Below are 17,052 nucleotides of genomic sequence, written 5' to 3' on the forward strand. Positions count from 1 at the left end.
GATCCCATCCAAAGAGGAAAAGATTGTAAACATGGAAGGAAAGAAACAGAGCTGAAATTTTAATGTGAGGTTAAAAGAATTGAAGAGAAAGGGTGGAGAGTGATGCACTCTGATTTGTACATCTAATGGCTGGGGCTAGATTATGAAAACAAGTATGTGAGTGCTAAATAAAGATTTTTAAGCAGAAGGATTCAGAGAAAGGCTCATAAGAAGTGAATCAACTCAGCAGCACCTAAAATTGGATTGAGGCCACAAGAGGAGAAAACTAAAGCAGCAAGAAGTGCCTTGGAGCTAGAATGGGTCTGGATATAAGGGCAGTAACAGCAGTCCAGGGTCCCCAGCTTTTGATGTGGGCTCAGGAACACTGGGTGGGGGGAGTAAATGCTTTGGTGGGAAATATTGTGTCTCAGTGACAAAGGCCAAAGAATTAAAAGCATCTGACTAGGAGAGCAGAGAAAGGGAAGACAGCACATTCTCAAAAACACAAATTCTTGAGGAAGTCAGCTGTTCACCGTTAAAAAATCATGGCACCACCGAAAAGTGTTCCCTAAGAGAGTTGACGCTTTTCTCTTGAGCGATCATTTCTTGGTGCTCCCTTGATTGTGGTATCTGGGGTTGGGATTAGGAGTAGAAAGGACAGCATTTTATTTTTATCTCCAGAATATTAATGTTGTTATTGATGGGCCTTTAACACAGTTTAGAGACCACATTGACGAAGCATTCTTCTTCTCCTAACCTGAACAATGAAACTCATCTTTGCATGGCTCATATCTTCTTGCCACTGAAATCTTATTTTAAATGCCACCACTCAGAGAAGCCACTCTCAACTGCCTCATCTAACGCAGACGGTCAGACACAGTTTACCATATTGCACTCTTTTGTATGCCTCAAAACATTGGTTACAGCATTTGCTAGGTGACTGCAAATGCTGTCATCATTTTCTGACATCCTGCTAGGATGGAAACTTGGTGAGGGCTGCAGCTTTGACTTTGTGTTGCCATCTGCAGCTCCCAGTCCTGCCCCTGCCCAGCATGGGCCATCAACAACATTTGCTAAGTGAGTCAATCCCTGTCTCTTGTTTTTACTGCACATTTTGCTCTATACCTGTGATCATTACCGTCCTTATCCGGGCTGAGATGAGCTCTTCCAAGACAGGTTTTGTCTCTTCCTTCAATCTGTTCTCCAAGATCAGTAATCCCAGAAATATCAAGTCTGATTCTACCTTCTCCCTGCATGGGAAAAAAGAATTTCATATATATATATATATATATATATATATATATATATATATATATATATATATATATACATACACACACACACACATACACACACACACACACACACACCATACATATGTGTCTGCAAGTAATTGAGATTTCCAAGGCTCCTATCCCCCATACAAGGACAATTTTAGGAACATTCTACAGGACCAAGTATTTAGGATTAGAGATTCAAAGACTTCCAAGATTCATTTAGACAAGACACCAGCCAGCCCTGCCTAATTCTAGCTGAAATACAGATGCAAGCAGCACCCACTAAAGCCCTCTTGCTGAGGCCACCCCTTGCATCTTAGTGCTGGGTCTCACACCTGCCAGGGCCATGACCTAGAGTTAGTGAGGCTCGCAGAAAACGCCTGATACCTCCTCTGGGCAATAGGGAATGGACACAGTTTCAGTCACCTGAGAGCAGGTTTTGAAGGATGGCCTTCCTTATTCTGAACTTGGCATGTAAGTGTCCATGTGATCTGGTTCCAAACTATCTTTCCAGCTTTATCTCACTGTATTCTTCTCCCACCCTCCCCCACCAGCCAAGTTAGACCACTCACCATGAGTAGGCTCTGTACTTAGCCATCTCTAGACATTTGCAAACTATTAGAGTTTTTCTTTATTTCATGAAAAAAGTAATAGAGTCCGATGATCTGCCATTGAATCCCTTTCTATATTCTAAGTCTTAACTCACATGCTACTACCTCATTAAGATTTCTCCAGATAGCTGGGCGTGGTGGCACACTCATGTAATCCCAGAGGCTTGGGAGGCTGAGGGAGGAGGTTCTCAAGTTTCAAGCCAGCCTCATCAAACTTAGTGAGACCCTAGGTAACTTAGCAAGACCTTGTCTCAAAATAAAAAAAGGTTTGGAGATGTGGCTCAGTGATTAAGTGCCCCTTAAACAAATAAAAATAAAAAATAAATAAAATATTTCTTCAGGTGGAAATAACTGCTAAGCATTTTGCCATTTTGCTTCCTCCTCAGTTTATCTGGCTTGTATTTGCCCATTTATTATCATTCTTGACCTTTTGATCTGTCTCTACTCCCTGAAGGCAAGACCATGTGAGTCAATGTTCAGTGTTCCCATTTGGTGCCCCCACATAGAAAGATGCTCTGATACCTGTTGTGACTTTGTTTGGCCATGCAACATAGGAAACTTCATTTCCTTTTTCAAGGTTCCTACTGTGATCTCAGGCAGTGTGTTAGGCCCATTAGCATTTATTGAGCACCTAATAAGTGAAGTAATAGGAGGATCAAGGAGAAGACTGAGAAAATATGTAGAGACTAGATGGTAGCCCCTGAATCTAGAGATTCACCCTCAACCAGGGGGGAGAACTAGAACTGACCACCTTGTTTATATGGAAAGCTAGGGAAAGCACTGTGACAGATGTACAAATCAGAGTCCGAGGGAGCCAGAGTGTGATCATTTATAGGTGGAGTGACTAGAGCCTTCTGGAAGAGGTGTTATTTGAGCTTGTTCTTGAAGGATAACTTAATCGATTCCTGATTCTTGTGACCCTCATCCTCAGGCCTCAGGCTTTAGATATTTTCAGAGATGACATGACATGAGCCAACCACAAGGTGCCCTATTAGGCCAAGAAAAGAGCTGCAAGGGAAAACACCTGACAGAGCCTACCACCCTCTTTAATACTGGTATTTCCAGTTTCTCTGGCATATAAACTCTTCATAGGGTTCAACTGCATAACCACCAGGAGACTGGAGTCCTCATCACTGCCTTCCTGTGTGACCGTGAGTAGGTCACCCTGCCCAGTTTGTGTCAGGATTTCCAAGGTCTCTGCTAACTCTTAACATTCCATTATTCTTCCTTTCCTGAGGATTCAATTGGAGGCAAGAAATGAAAAGGAGTAATCCCTTGAGGAGTCTCAAACTCTGCACCTTAGAATAGCAGGCTTTTCCTGCTTCCTATGCAGATATTATACCTCCATCTGAAGTTTCTAAAGAATGATGGATTTCATAAAAAGGGAGAATTGTCATCCTCATGATTACGCTTCATGTTCTTAAAATCTATGTGACTTCTAAAGGAAGAAATATGAATAAAGGGGCCAATTAACTTCAAAGAGATTATGATAGTGCTGAAATCACCCTGAGTAACCACAAACACACACATAGCAAAATTAAAATAAATAAATAAACAAACAAATAAATATCAGAAAGCATGTGCTGTCTCAATCAGGGATCAGCAAAAGACAAGCCAATTCATGTAACTTTGAGCATATACAGTGGTGATATGATGTTAAGACAAGAGAGACAAATTAACAAGTTAACAACCTATGATCAGATCTTATAAGTAAATTCACATATAAACCCCACCGGACTTTGACAGTTAGAATTTAGAATGCCAATACTTTTGTCAATGACATAACCAATACCTACTGCTCACGTGTTCCCCAGTGAGGTCTGAGTACCTATGCAAGTCTCCAAATCATGAATCTATAGCTTATGAGCATGCAAATACTTATGGTTTGGATGTGAGGTATCCCCCAAAAGCTCACATGTGAGACAATGAAAGAAGGTTCAGAGGAGAAATAATTGGGCTGTGAAAGTCTTAACCCAATCAGTGAATTAATTCCCTGATAGGTATTAACTGAGTGGTAACTGAATGGTAGGGAGGTATTAACTGAGTGGTAACTGAATGGTAGGGTGTGGCTGGAGGAGGTAGGAATTGAGGGCAGAGCTTTGGGGTATATATTTGTATCTGGCAAGTGGAGACACCTCTCTCTCTCTCTCTCTCTCTCTCTCTCTCTCTCTCTCTCTCCTTCCTGACCATCATGTGAGCTCCTTCCCTCTGTCACACTCTTTTGCCATGTTGTCCTGCCTCACCTTGAGTCCAGAGGAATGGAGCTGGCTGTCCATAGACTAAGACCCCTGAAACCATGAGCCCTTAAATAAATTTTCCTCTCCAATTTTTCTTTAGACAAAGCACTGAAATAGCTGACCAAAACACCTATTATAACAGTCAAAAGTAGCAGAAACATGGTAGCCAGAATCTTGCTATATCCCTGAAAATAACTCTCAGGAAACTAAGTACCATTCCCAATTCTGCACATCCTTTTCCTGGACCCAAGTTTGCTCTTCTTCAAAATGTGACATCCAATTTCAAAGTTCGCTTTTAGATCTCTGACTTGAAAGACCTGGAACTGAGTTGATTAGATTACAAAAATATCTAGCCAAAGTTTCACATTAAGCTGGCTCCACAGGGAGTGTCCCAATAGGCTCAGGAATCCAACGTTCAATAACTTTAAATGAATCACCTCCCCCTCTGGGCTTCTTTGCCCATTCACAAAATTAGAGGGTTGGTCACATCAGTCATTCTCAGCAGGGACACAATTGCCTCCAGAGGATATTTTGGAAAAATTTTTGGCAAGTATGAAATATTTTTGTAATAGCCAATGCATAAAGAATTAGGCCATGTCCCAAGTAGCTTTGATAACTAAATATCCACGGACATCTAAAAAAATTGCATTTTTCCTAAGTCAATTTAGACTTACACTGTTTATTATACTACTGTATTACTGTATAGCATACTATACTGTTATTAATAGATAATATTCATCTATTTGACAATCATAATTTTTATTATACTTCCCCTAGCTATGGTTTACATATAAACAAAAAAATATGTTTGCACCCTATTGAATTTTGTGGAAGTGTAACAACTGTATAAATGGGGAGATTATATTATCTTTTAGAAATTTTATCAAGTGTTATTTGACAAATCACAGAATCGCCTCACTGACAGCAAGACTGAGGTATTCAGACTATACCATGTACCAGGCCTGTGTCCGTCTGCATTTAAAGCTCTCGAAATTTTGAGAATTCTGTACACAGATGCAAGCAACTTCTTTGTGTTGTTTTAGCAGGGTCAGTTTAGCATTTACTGAACCATTCCTTTTTGTGGTACATTATTTTTGCTTGTATTTTTAACTCTATAGGAGGGTATTATGTTTATACAAAGAATATGTACAAATAATGTTACATATAAATCTTCTTTTAGCATATTAAAGGAAAAGTTTTGAGCTAAACTAGAAAGACTTGCGTATGATAACACTGAAAATGAATATGTAAAACCTTTCGAATTTAAAATCCTAAATAACCAAATGAGCTTTGATCATCTCCATACTGGTATAGCTAGTAGTGGCTGATATATACTATTGGAACTGGTATTGAAGTTAAAAACCATAGCATAAAAACAGTGGAAAATAAAATCGTAACAAATAAAGTTGAAATTATAAATACTCGATCCATTTTAGCTACTGAGTATCTTTATTTTAATGTACGCATAATCATAACTTTCTTTAGTATGACCCCGCTAGAAACATTTTGTTTTGTTTTTCTGCAAACATTTCCTGGATTATGTAAGTCTATGTTATATTTATTTGTTTCATTAAGCTGTGTGTTTCTTATTAAGAATTTTTTTTTTCAGGCAAATGTTATGTTTCATTACTTCCAACCAATCCACTGATGGTAATTTCAACAACAGGGGCATGACCACAATTTCAAACCTGAAAGGCTGGTTATATTCATATGTGGTTTCACAAAGCCATAAAATCGCATTATCTTTCACATTTTATATGGATATTTCTCACAAATTATTCCAGTCAGTGTTCATATCCACTTTGTGATTTTAGCAAAACAGGGTGACTGTACACCTGTTTGCCAGAGACACTTCAAGCACAAAAATCGAGCAAGCTATGTTGCTGCATCCACCACCCAGAACCCCACAGTCCTATCTAAGGCTGGTGCATCTTCCCACAAAACTGTCCTTCTTGATCAAAATCTTTCCCCTTTACCTTGTCAAGGAGGTTGTGTGGTGGTCAGTTTCCAGCTTCTTGTAGGCCAGTGCTATGACCCGGAACCCCTGTGTCGTGTAAATCTGAAGTTCACTAACAAAACTAGTTGGGACTGTTCAGAAAACAACACAGGATTAGTATGCAATATTTACTTAGCTGCTACTAGTAGGGAAATTCTTGACAGCTCTTACCCAAGAAAACACAATTCTAAAATGTCATACAAACAAGTCAGTGAAAATCATAAATATAACTCTAGTGCCACGATTGATTTCGCAGCATCCAGTGAAGCAGAAATGGAGTGGAAGCATTTGAAAAAGGATAGAGAATGGGTAGATTTTTTTCTCTCTCCAGTTTTAATCAATAAATATTTTTTGAGAGTCTGCTATGTGCCTGGCATTGGCTATGTAGAGATTACAATGCAAGTTCTGCTCTAAGGACTTCTGTCGAATCGGATAAAAGCTAGTATACTAGCAGTACAACCATAGGAGATCCTTGCTGCGATCCTAGTGAGTGCAGCATGTTACACGCACACTTAGTGGTGCATATGCCTGACTGGGTGGATGTGGGCAGTGCAGGAAGGAAAGCACTTTTTTGCTTTAGAGGGAGCACCATGTGCCCCAGGCAGGAAGCATGAGACTGCAAGCCTTGTGTAGTTAGTTCAGCTCAGAGGAAGCACAGGATGTGAGGAGAGGAAGGAGTGTATCTGGAAAGTTCAACAGTGTCAGATCATGAAAGTCTTATATATGATCCTAAAGGAATTTAAGAATATAGTAAAATCTTGAGAAGCCGCCAAATGACAATATATATAGTGGCCACACAGTGGTGATGGGTGAGTCAGAGGAAGGGAGACTGGAAGCAGGGGACAAAAATTCACCAACTATTGAACTAATGAGGGATAAAGCGGGTCTGAAAGGATATACTGATGAGACCGTGGATTAGCAACAGACAAGACTGAGGCCCTGAGGGAGAGGGAGGGAGAGAAATGACTCCTAAATAGGGGTTGATGGGTGATACCATTACCTAAAATGGAAAACTGGGAAATATAAGAAGTAAGAGATACAAGCTTGATTTTGTCGTTGAATTCGGAGTGCCAATGAGTCAGCCAATTGGTGCTGACCAATGACAGGCAATTGTATTCCAGATCACGTGTTTGGGGCAGACTTGCCTGCTATAATCCAAGTCTGTTACTAACCTGTCTCAGGTTGGCAAAAGCCTGCCACCCTCTCTGGTGCACCTTTCATGAACGCCAGTCGGTTACCTCCCATCTCTTGGACAATGACTGTCATCCTCTGCAGTGCTGATGAGAAGGGGAACTGATGGAGAATTGCAATTCCTTCCACTGGGACCTGGTGGAGGAATGGGGAAGAGAGGGACATCTAACTACTGGGAATCAACTACTTCTCCCTCAATCCTCATTTTAGCAAAGAGGAAATGTCCCACTTTTCACACCTGAAATTCAAAGACGCATCTGTGAGCTTTCAACAATTGTGGGCCAAAAGGGAGTTTCCCTAGGAATTTGGGTGTTGTAGGGTGAACAACATGCAAGGCTTACCTGGCTGGCTGTTTTGCAGGGCTTAACTACCATGGCATATGCCGGCACTCCCTTGATGTGGAAATCATCCCCAGAAACAGCCATTTCCTATTTCACAAACAAGATATTTCATTGTAGAGATTTATGTGTACATTGTTCATCCACTGGTACTATGTTCAAACCCTTCTCTTGAGCAAATCTTCAGACCACCTCAGTGTTCACTGTGTCTCCTCCCTCTGCTAGATGGAGACAAAACAGACCTATTCCACCACAGCAAAAAAAAATAATAATAATAATAATACTGCATTGGAAATGCTACTGAACTTGAAGGGCAGACATTCTGAATTATTCATGCAATTTATCCTGCTTTCTCTGGTGGAGTATACCATATAAAGGCTCATTCTCTATTTCGGAAGAGCTTAACTTGAAAATAGTGAGCACTAATAGCCAGGCTTATTCTGTGTGAAGCAGGCTCCTTGTTGTCTTGCTTTTCCTGGAGTGCATAGTAGACTCTGCTGTCCTCCCTCTGTCTAATATGGACTGATGGTCCTCCAGGCAGGGCAGAACAGGGCAGGGACTGTGATGGATGTGGTTAATGTTCAGTAATTGCCATAATAATGACTCTAAGTTATAATCATAGGAACTTTTTACCTGAAGATATCAAAGTGCTTTGTAATCAACTCATTTAGTGGCTGAAAAAGATATGGAAACAGTAATCCAGAAAGGATGAAGGATTGGCAAAGTTACATCAGACTGCTACAGAATCATGCTCTACTAGAGTTCGAAAGAAGCTAAAGATTGTTTCTTTCAGTGGTGCTCACAGAGCCTGGAGCAGCAAGCAGTTGTGGATGTGTTTTTCTTAATCTCCTCCTTTACCTCCACCTCTATCTGAGCCAGAAAAACTCCAAATATTTGGTCTTAAAAGAGGGTTTCTTAGTAAGAGTTCCTTTAAAGAAAAGATTCCAACTTTTGGGGGGTTGGAGGATACCAGGGATTGAACTCAGGGGCACTCGACCACTGAGCCACATCCCCAGCCCTATTTTGTATTGTATTTAGAGACAGGGTCTCACTTAGTTTCTTAGCACCTCACTTTTGCTGAGGCTGGCTTTGAACTCGTGATTCTCCTGTCTCAGCCTCCTGAGTCACTGGGATTACAGGCATGCGCCACCACGCCTGCCTAGATTCCAGCTTTTTTGTCTCCTACTCTGTAACAACATTGGTGTCATTCAATCCCCTTCTTTTTATGGTCAAGGAAATCAAGGCCCCAACATGGGTGAGAACTTCACAGAACCGAGGAGTTAATTATAGCAGAGCAAAACCCAGAGCCAGGAGAGTCAGATTCCTGTACTGCAGCATGTACTTTTATAGCCAATTCAGTGTCTCAATGGAAGGTCTACAGTGGTTTTCCTTTCTGTCATCTCCTGTCTTAGAAACAGAATTGATACCAAATTAATGGCCATAAAACTCTTGGTGACCATGAGTTATCCCAAGCACTGTGGATAGCAGTGCCTCCTAATTCTCATGTTCTGAGATTTTTTTTCTTTTATATATTTAAATTGATAAATGATAATTATGTATATTTATGGGGTGCAACATGATGCTTTGACCTATGCATGTTGTAGAAGGGGTCAATGAAACTAACTAATGTGTCTATCACTTCACCAAATCAATTCTAGAAAACATCGAAACCAGACATTGCACATAGAACAGTACAATGAGTTGGGAATTATATATGAATTACAATTATATTGTAATACCAAGGAACTTCTATTATGTGCCAGGAAACTGTGCCAAGTATTTTTTAATATACCATCTCATTTAGTCCTCACAGTAATTTTACAATATAGATACAATTATTAGTTGTACTGTACAGATGAGATGATGACTAGCCTTACACTAGTTTTCCCTTTACTCCATATTGGAAACCTCACTATTTGTAAATATTAGGTGGCTGTGACAGAGACTGTGTTGCGCTGGAAACTGAAGAAGCTTAGATTCTCGGAAGGTCAGAGGCTTACCCAGGTGGTGGCCTCAAACATTTTGAGGTCCAGAGGGTCTCCCTGGATGGTCCCATTGAGAAGTATCAGAGAGTGGCAGCTGGCCATGGCTGCACACAGAGGTCCCCATGGCAAAGCCTTGCCCGAGGCAAAGCTGTGGACTTCCTGGAAGCTAGGAGAAAAGAGAAAGGGCTGCAGTCCTATCCCCAAGCCAAAAAATGGAGCTTTCTAGAGATTAACATCTTTCAGAAAAAAAAAAAATTTTCATAAGCTTTGTTGCATCACATACCCACTCTCTAATCTCCCCAGATTAATAGTGCTTCATTCAACCATCATCCTTAGGTGAGTTTGCTGAACAGGAGAAAGTTTTCTGAGGGTCTTGCAACCGTGTTTTTCTTTCTCTTTCTCGTTCCTTTTGGACTGATTTAATTGAAGAGGTATAGTAAGAACTAGAAGTGCTACCCCTCACTCCCACCCTAACCACCAGATCATTTCTTTTCTAACCTTGAGGACAGAACAGACTCATTCCTATTCTAGTTGTATATAGGTACATCTCCCTCAATCGATCTTTCAGAGCAGGGTTGTGCCTTCCACCTCTCTCTCTCTCTCTCTCTCTCTCTCTCTCTCTCTCTCTCTCTCTGTCAATGTACAGAATGTTTGACCCCCAAGTAGACAGGAAATGAATGAGTTGGTTCCTGGTAATCTTTAAGGTTATAATGGTGAAGAAATGAACCCTAAAAACATTTTTGAAAAGGATCCCGGCATTCTCTTCAACACTGGTATTTAATGTTCCTATTACCTTCATTCTCCACAGGATTTCCTATGGAAAGGGGCCTCATGTGAAATCTATGGAAATACAACTCAAATGCCATGTGCAGAATTCTTTCACTAATTCAGCATGTGAGATTGGATTCAGTCTTAGGCCCTCAAGGAGGGTATCCTCTGCAACCTTGTTGATCAGCCTCTGCTTTCATGTGCAGCAGGATAATTGGTTTGCAAAGCAGTATTTCAGATCCACAGGGTATTTGAAGGGCAGGAGTTTTTTCCTACATAGAGGCAAAATCTGCTTCTTGGAGCCAGTCGGAATTTACTTGCTGTCCCTCCTCCCCATGACAACTTCTTTCAGATTTGTGGATCAGTTCTGCTATCCCTTCCCCCAATCCAGCCTTCCTCTAGAGTTACAGAGAAACCTCTAGCTCTTCCTCCAATGCCAGTTTTCCCAGACCTCTCACCTTTATAGAGCTTCCTTCTTAGAAAGGTTTTATTTGTTGTAGTTCATCTTAAAATGTGGGCTCTAGAATAAGCCTATTATTTTGAATAATAGGGACACTGAATTTCCTGCTTCCTTTGTCACACCAAAGTTCAAATACTTCTTGGCTTATTATTGACTCTTTGGGTCCAACCCATTAATATGTGTCGAAAGAACAAGTTATCTCAGTGGTTTACAACATGCCCCATGGTATTTTAGTAAATATCAAAAAGGAAGACATCACGAGCAATATTGTTGACACAGAAGCTTAAGCTCACACTGAAAAGTAAAGTACAGATCTGAAAAAGAAGATCTTGGTTTTATAGTGGCACATACTCTCATTATCAATCTGTAATTCTGAGGATAAAATTCTGAGTGCCAGCAATCAGACTAGGCTCTGGTTAGCACACCAATTACGTAGAACTCTCTATTATTCCTGTTCTGATATTTTTATTTGAGTATTGATAATTTATCAAGCCCAGGTAGCCTTCAATGACTTGATGTATCTGGCACATGGGTCCCACCCTTTTTGGAAAAGATGAGATTGAACAGAGATGAACTGATCTTTAACAAGAAGATGTCTGATAACCTATGAGTCAGTGACTGACTTCTTACCTAAAATTTCAATCTCTTTCCTTTTATGAAAACACAAATTGGTGTGAATATATTTTGTATACAACCAGAGATTTGAAAAATTGTGCTCTATATGTGTAATATGAATGGTAATGTATTCCACTGTCATATATAAATTTTAAAAATTAATTAAAAATTAAAAAAGAAAATGCATAGGGAGAATAGACGATGTAGGTGATTTCTGTGATTTTGCGGGGGAGGGTCTTTTTTCTGATAACCGTGTTTTCTGTTTGCATTATATGGAACTTTTAAAGGAAAACCTACTTTAAAATAATGAAATCACCACTTCAAATTTTAAAAAAACTTTTTCTTAACTAAATTTCATTAACTAAAGTTGTCATTTTTTATTTTTTATTTTAGATTGCTGTTTTTCTCATTTGTAGCCAAATCTGACCTTTTGGCAGGGAGGAAAGAATGAAGGGAGGGAATGAGGGAGGCAGGTTTAATTGATCAAGTGGTAGCTTTAAACTTTATATCAATTATTTTTATTTAAATGTAGTAGGTTACTTTTAGAAATTGAGATTTTCTTAAGTTTGGGAAATAAAATGATGTCAATTCACAAATACGACATTCAAAAAACAGAAAATGTTTGGTTCCTTTGAATAAACATTTCCTATTCACCTACTATGTGCATTTGATTCACTGCTGCGACATTGGGGATACAAATATAAATGAGAAATAGATTGCTCTCAAGATGTGCACATATTTGAATAAATGTATACATTTTTGTAGAAACAGAGAGAAAAACACTTTGAATAAGGAACCCCAGTATATATTCAAATGCATCCTCTAGATAAAATGAAAAGTTCTTTAGAAAGTTTAACACCAGTAAAGGTTTCTTCTGTAGACTAAAGTGGTGAGAAGCACCAGAATAATTTTTTAAGTGAGAAAACAGACTTGTCTACAAATGGTATTTAAATATGATGATGTATTAACCACACGTAATTTAAAATATTTCATGGATAACATACAAAAGAACCACAACCTACTATTTATGTATAAAATGCTTTATGATTTAGATTATGTTAGAGGAAAAATGCTTCCACTTTCATAAATGTCAAATGCATTTCATGTCTCCTGGGTTGAAATGGCAGGCAGAAAGGAAAACTCATAGAGGTCATAAGAGGACTGAAGGAGAGGGTTGTGCAGATCTTTCATACACAAAGTCCAAAACTGCCAAAAGGAGTCTTTCCTTGAAAAAACAAAAAGTGGAGAAAGGACTTAGGAGTTTCTAGAACCCAGAAGGAAGAGTTCCTGGAATCACAATACTAAGAAAAATAGGTACCAGGTAGGGACCCACAGATGCTCCTCTTCCTGAAATTCAGGGTACAAAAGTCAGTGTGTGTGCTCCTCCCACCCAGCACATTAAAAGGCTGAAGTTTGTACAAGGAATGCCACTTCCTTGCAGGACAGTGTCCTGGTACCATCCAGATTACTTATACTGGCCAACTAAGGTCAGGCCTCTAACAAATATGGTGAAAACAACTATATTTCAGCAAGGATTTGCATGTGATATCCAGACCTCCGTTTTCTCTGCAGAGTTTGTGACAGCATGGTCTTGGGGAGGAAGTAGGGAAAATCATGTTTTAGGAAGGCCTGAAAGAACCCAAGAGGAGGAATTAAATGAATAGATGGCAACCACTGTTGACCAAAGCCGCAACCCAAATGCCTCCATTAGGAGTTTCAAGAGTAAACATGCAATTCTGGAAAAAGAGAAATTGTAATGCACTAGTTGAAGGTACTCACCCATTCCTATCACAGGGTACCACTCCCCAGAGATCCAAGCCATCCCTTGTTAAGGTGCCTGTCTAAACAGAAACGAATACTCGGATTACTCTGAGATCCCGCCAGCCCCCAGTGAAGGCAGGTCAGGTTTTCTTTAATGGAGAAATACATGCCTCAAGCACATTATTGCAGAGTGCCATGATAAAGTGAGTATCTGGAGTCTTGAGCAAAAGCTTCGGTGGACTCAAATAAGTTGTGACAAATTGGCACTTGATCCCTGTGAACTTTTGTATCCTCCATGGTAAAAGGAAGAAAACTGTATGTCCGTTACACCCCTCAGAGGGCTATTTCGAAGATCTAATGGTAGACTGAATGGAGGGCAAGTCCTTGGGAAGACTGTAAGAGCTCTAAGATGAGTCTCAGCTTTTATAGTAGAAGTTAAAAGTATGTCACCAGAAATAAGTGATGAAGTAGAAATTTTTACCTACAGGGCAATGTTTGTAAAATTACTCTGAAGAAATGGTTTGCTGTTTGACACCTAGTAGGTAAAAAAGTTTGTGTTGCTATTTTTCTCAGTACAGTATAATGTCTAAGAATTCAGACTAAGTCCAAATTCCATCTACAGGACAGGGAATACTACTTAATAGCTCTAAATATCAGAGCTCTTATCGGTAACATGATCAGCAGCACAAAGCCTTATAAAGATTAAATGAGATTATATGAAGTACTTAATTTAATACATAGCACTGTAGGTAGAGCTAATAAGGATGACAATGACTTACAATTATTGCCCTTTTTATTCAAATCCAGGTCACCATTATCTCTCCTACTCCTGTGTCTTTTTCCAAGTCCACTGATATGACCTCTTAAAAGAATGTTTCACCTCACAATGTTAGTTTGATCCACCAAATGATATTGAATGGTGGCAGAAGCCATGTCAACCTTTCATTTGGATATATCTTGGTGATTCCACTAACTGTAAAATACAGCTCCAATCCCATTAATTCTTCAGTGTTTAGTGGTTGCAGAGTTTGAGGTTGGGAAGAGGAAAAAATTTCTCAAGATGGATGATGATGATGGTTTCAGAACAGTATGCTTGATGCCAGTGGATTATACACTCATAATGGTTAATGTGATAACCATTTATATTCTGTTTCTTATAGCACAATAAAAGAAATAAATTAAAAGGAAAGACGTCAATGGCAGTAAGGAAGGCCTTCAATGGCTCCATGCTGCAAAAGACCATGTAAAAATGCCTTAGGTATGTGGTCCACAGTCTCTTCCAGTAACTTTGTCCTGTCATACCCTCTTGCAGTCCTACTGCCATGCCTTGGCCCATATTCATGGGTTTATGATACCCTTCATTTCCATCTTGTCTTCAATCCATCTCCCCCTCCCCAGCTTATGTGTGTATAAACTGTGCAAATAAACTAAGCCCTCAAGAGGAGGTGGGATAAGAGGCTGATTGGAAATAACTGGCAAATAACCAAGAAAAATTTTAAGCAATAAACTACAGGGAAGAGCACAAAATTAGGGTTTGCCATAGGGCTTTATGGTAATCAAGCATTATAGTAAAACATATTTAAATAAGCTCTTTCTTTTTTATTCATTCATTAATTGAATAAATATTTATTGAACATTGACTATATTGCTGGGCAATGTTCTAAGCATTAGAGATAAAGCAGTAGTCACAGCAAACGGCTTAAATTTTGGATTTTTATATGAAGATTTTGACCCCAAGGGAAATAATCCTATTTTAGTTCATTTTTTTTTTTTCATAAAATAATGAAGCTGTAAGGACCCAAAAGACTCATCTGTTCAGTACCGACTCCCCTCTTCCTAAACGCCAGATTCTGAAAGCTCCAAGAGACGTATGTGACCTTTTCCAGGTCACATACCCATCCAGAGGTAAAATAAAGTCAGGTACCCATAGCCTGTGTTTCCTGCCTCAGAAAAGAATAGAAGCCCCTCTCCTTGATGACCATGAAGATAAAAACAGTGATAAGGGAGAGTAGGGGGCACATACCTTGTCAAAGCAGACAAGGTTCAACTGTCCACACACATTGATCCTCTGCGGGCTAATGCAGAAGATACCTCTCTTCTTCAGCCTCCTCTGGGCATAGATAATGCCCGTGGTCAGGGCAGCAGGCAAGGCAGGAGGGACTGCGATGGTGACCACGTCAAGGGCTTTCTTGACCACCTCCTCAGGAGACTCCTGGAAGATAGATAGCCATTTTTTAGCTACTATGGACAATTCAGCAATGAACAACTTGGTGCAAATGACTTTTGCCCTTGTTTATTATTTTTACTTCTTTAGGTGGAATTCTGAGAAATGGTATCAGTTGGTCAAAGGACATGACCATGTTTATGGTTCTCAATATCTTTTTCCAAAGTGCAATGAAAAAGCTCATAATGATTCATGCTGCTAACAGCAATGCGCCAGTTTACTATGACCTCACCAACACTGGGAAGCTGATTTTATTGAAAATCCCTCATTTAATAGCTACAAACTACTACTTTATTGAAATGAATATGTTGAAAATGAAAAAAAATGGTGTAAAGAAAATAAGGAAAAGCATGCAAGAGTAGAAGCATGTTGGTGTTTCAATAAGTAAATTGTTTTATCACACAATCCCACAGGACCCAACAATTATCATGGAACTTAGTGATCAATTGTTTCCACTGGGGAACTGGGGGCCTGTAAGCATGTTTCAGAGTGTGGCTTTGTTTCCCAGGCTTGTAAACTACAACCTTGAATAAGGTCAACATGTAGAACATAAAACACACAGAAAAGAGTGAGTGTGTATTTCTAACAAAAGAGCAAAGAGCTTACCCCACTGAGCACATAGACACACAGAGTATAGATCATGCCAATAGTGGCCGTCCCTACAAGGCACAGTAGAAATCTGATGGCATCCCTGTAGAGCTTAAAATTCATTGGCTTGGGGTAAAGAATGGATCTCACGAGGTCCCCCTTTGCAGTGTTGAATCCTGAAATGGCAAACACACATCTCACTTTTTTGGGGAGGACACATCCAACTGCTGATGCTCTTCCAAACCTCAACATGGCCTTTATTTTTCCTCTGAAGACATTTAGATAGTGCTTAAATCCAATGGTAGTGGAATGGTAATTGGGGAAACACATAATTGCTAGAATGGAAATATGTTACTTGTCTCAGAGCCCATTCTCTCTCTGGCCTTCCTTCCCTCTATTTCCAATGTCAATGCATTCCAAACCCAAGAAGCCACATACTGGGGGGGGGGGGGGGGGGGGCAGAGCACAGGTTTTCCAAATACAATTTTATTTTAAAGAATGCCTCATGAGTGTGTGTGTGTATAAATGTACACTCACACACACACATGCATATATACACACCCTTCACTTGAATTAAAATTAAATGGTCCAATAAATACTGATGAACTCCCTTTTCTAATAATTTTCAGTGTTAAGCTTTCAGTTTTTAACCTTACATAAACTTGAGATTTTGGTTAGAAGACCTGAATTTCAAGACCAGCTCTGTCAGTTTCTGGCTGTGTTATTTTTTCAAAGCTCACTTGAATTGTGTAGACTCAGAATGTTCATGCACAAAGTGTGGTGGTGGGGGGGGGGGGAGCAGCTACTCTGCTGCTTTGAGGTGTGAAAATAGTTTATAAACTGCAAAGCACATAGTGATTACTGTCATCAGTATTATTGTTATTACTAAAATGCAAATGCCATAGTTAAATTAGCAAATTGGCATTTAAAATACATAGATTTACATATACTGGGTGTGTTATCTAAAAATTGATCCTCACCTCGCAAATTTAAGGCATTAGATAAACTGAATAGAAATATTT

General features: G+C 39.5%; 1 protein-coding gene across 1 annotated transcript in view; it reads right to left on the reverse strand.

Moving 5' to 3' along the window:
- Atp13a4 (ATPase 13A4) overlaps positions 1-17,052 on the reverse strand; it is a 125,562-nt gene that overhangs the window by 27,571 nt on the left and 80,939 nt on the right. The window contains exons 11-18 of the mRNA XM_027936112.3: positions 16,049-16,206; positions 15,242-15,430; positions 13,237-13,298; positions 9,630-9,780; positions 7,633-7,719; positions 7,273-7,426; positions 6,081-6,192; positions 1,105-1,229 (exon numbers count right to left, since the gene is read on the reverse strand). Of these exons, the coding sequence (XP_027791913.3) occupies positions 1,105-1,229; positions 6,081-6,192; positions 7,273-7,426; positions 7,633-7,719; positions 9,630-9,780; positions 13,237-13,298; positions 15,242-15,430; positions 16,049-16,206 (1,038 nt within the window). The remainder of the gene's footprint in view (positions 1-1,104; positions 1,230-6,080; positions 6,193-7,272; positions 7,427-7,632; positions 7,720-9,629; positions 9,781-13,236; positions 13,299-15,241; positions 15,431-16,048; positions 16,207-17,052) is intronic.

The sequence above is a fragment of the Marmota flaviventris genome, chromosome 8 (assembly GCF_047511675.1).
Source record: "Marmota flaviventris isolate mMarFla1 chromosome 8, mMarFla1.hap1, whole genome shotgun sequence".
NCBI classification, from domain to species: Eukaryota; Metazoa; Chordata; class Mammalia; order Rodentia; family Sciuridae; genus Marmota; species Marmota flaviventris.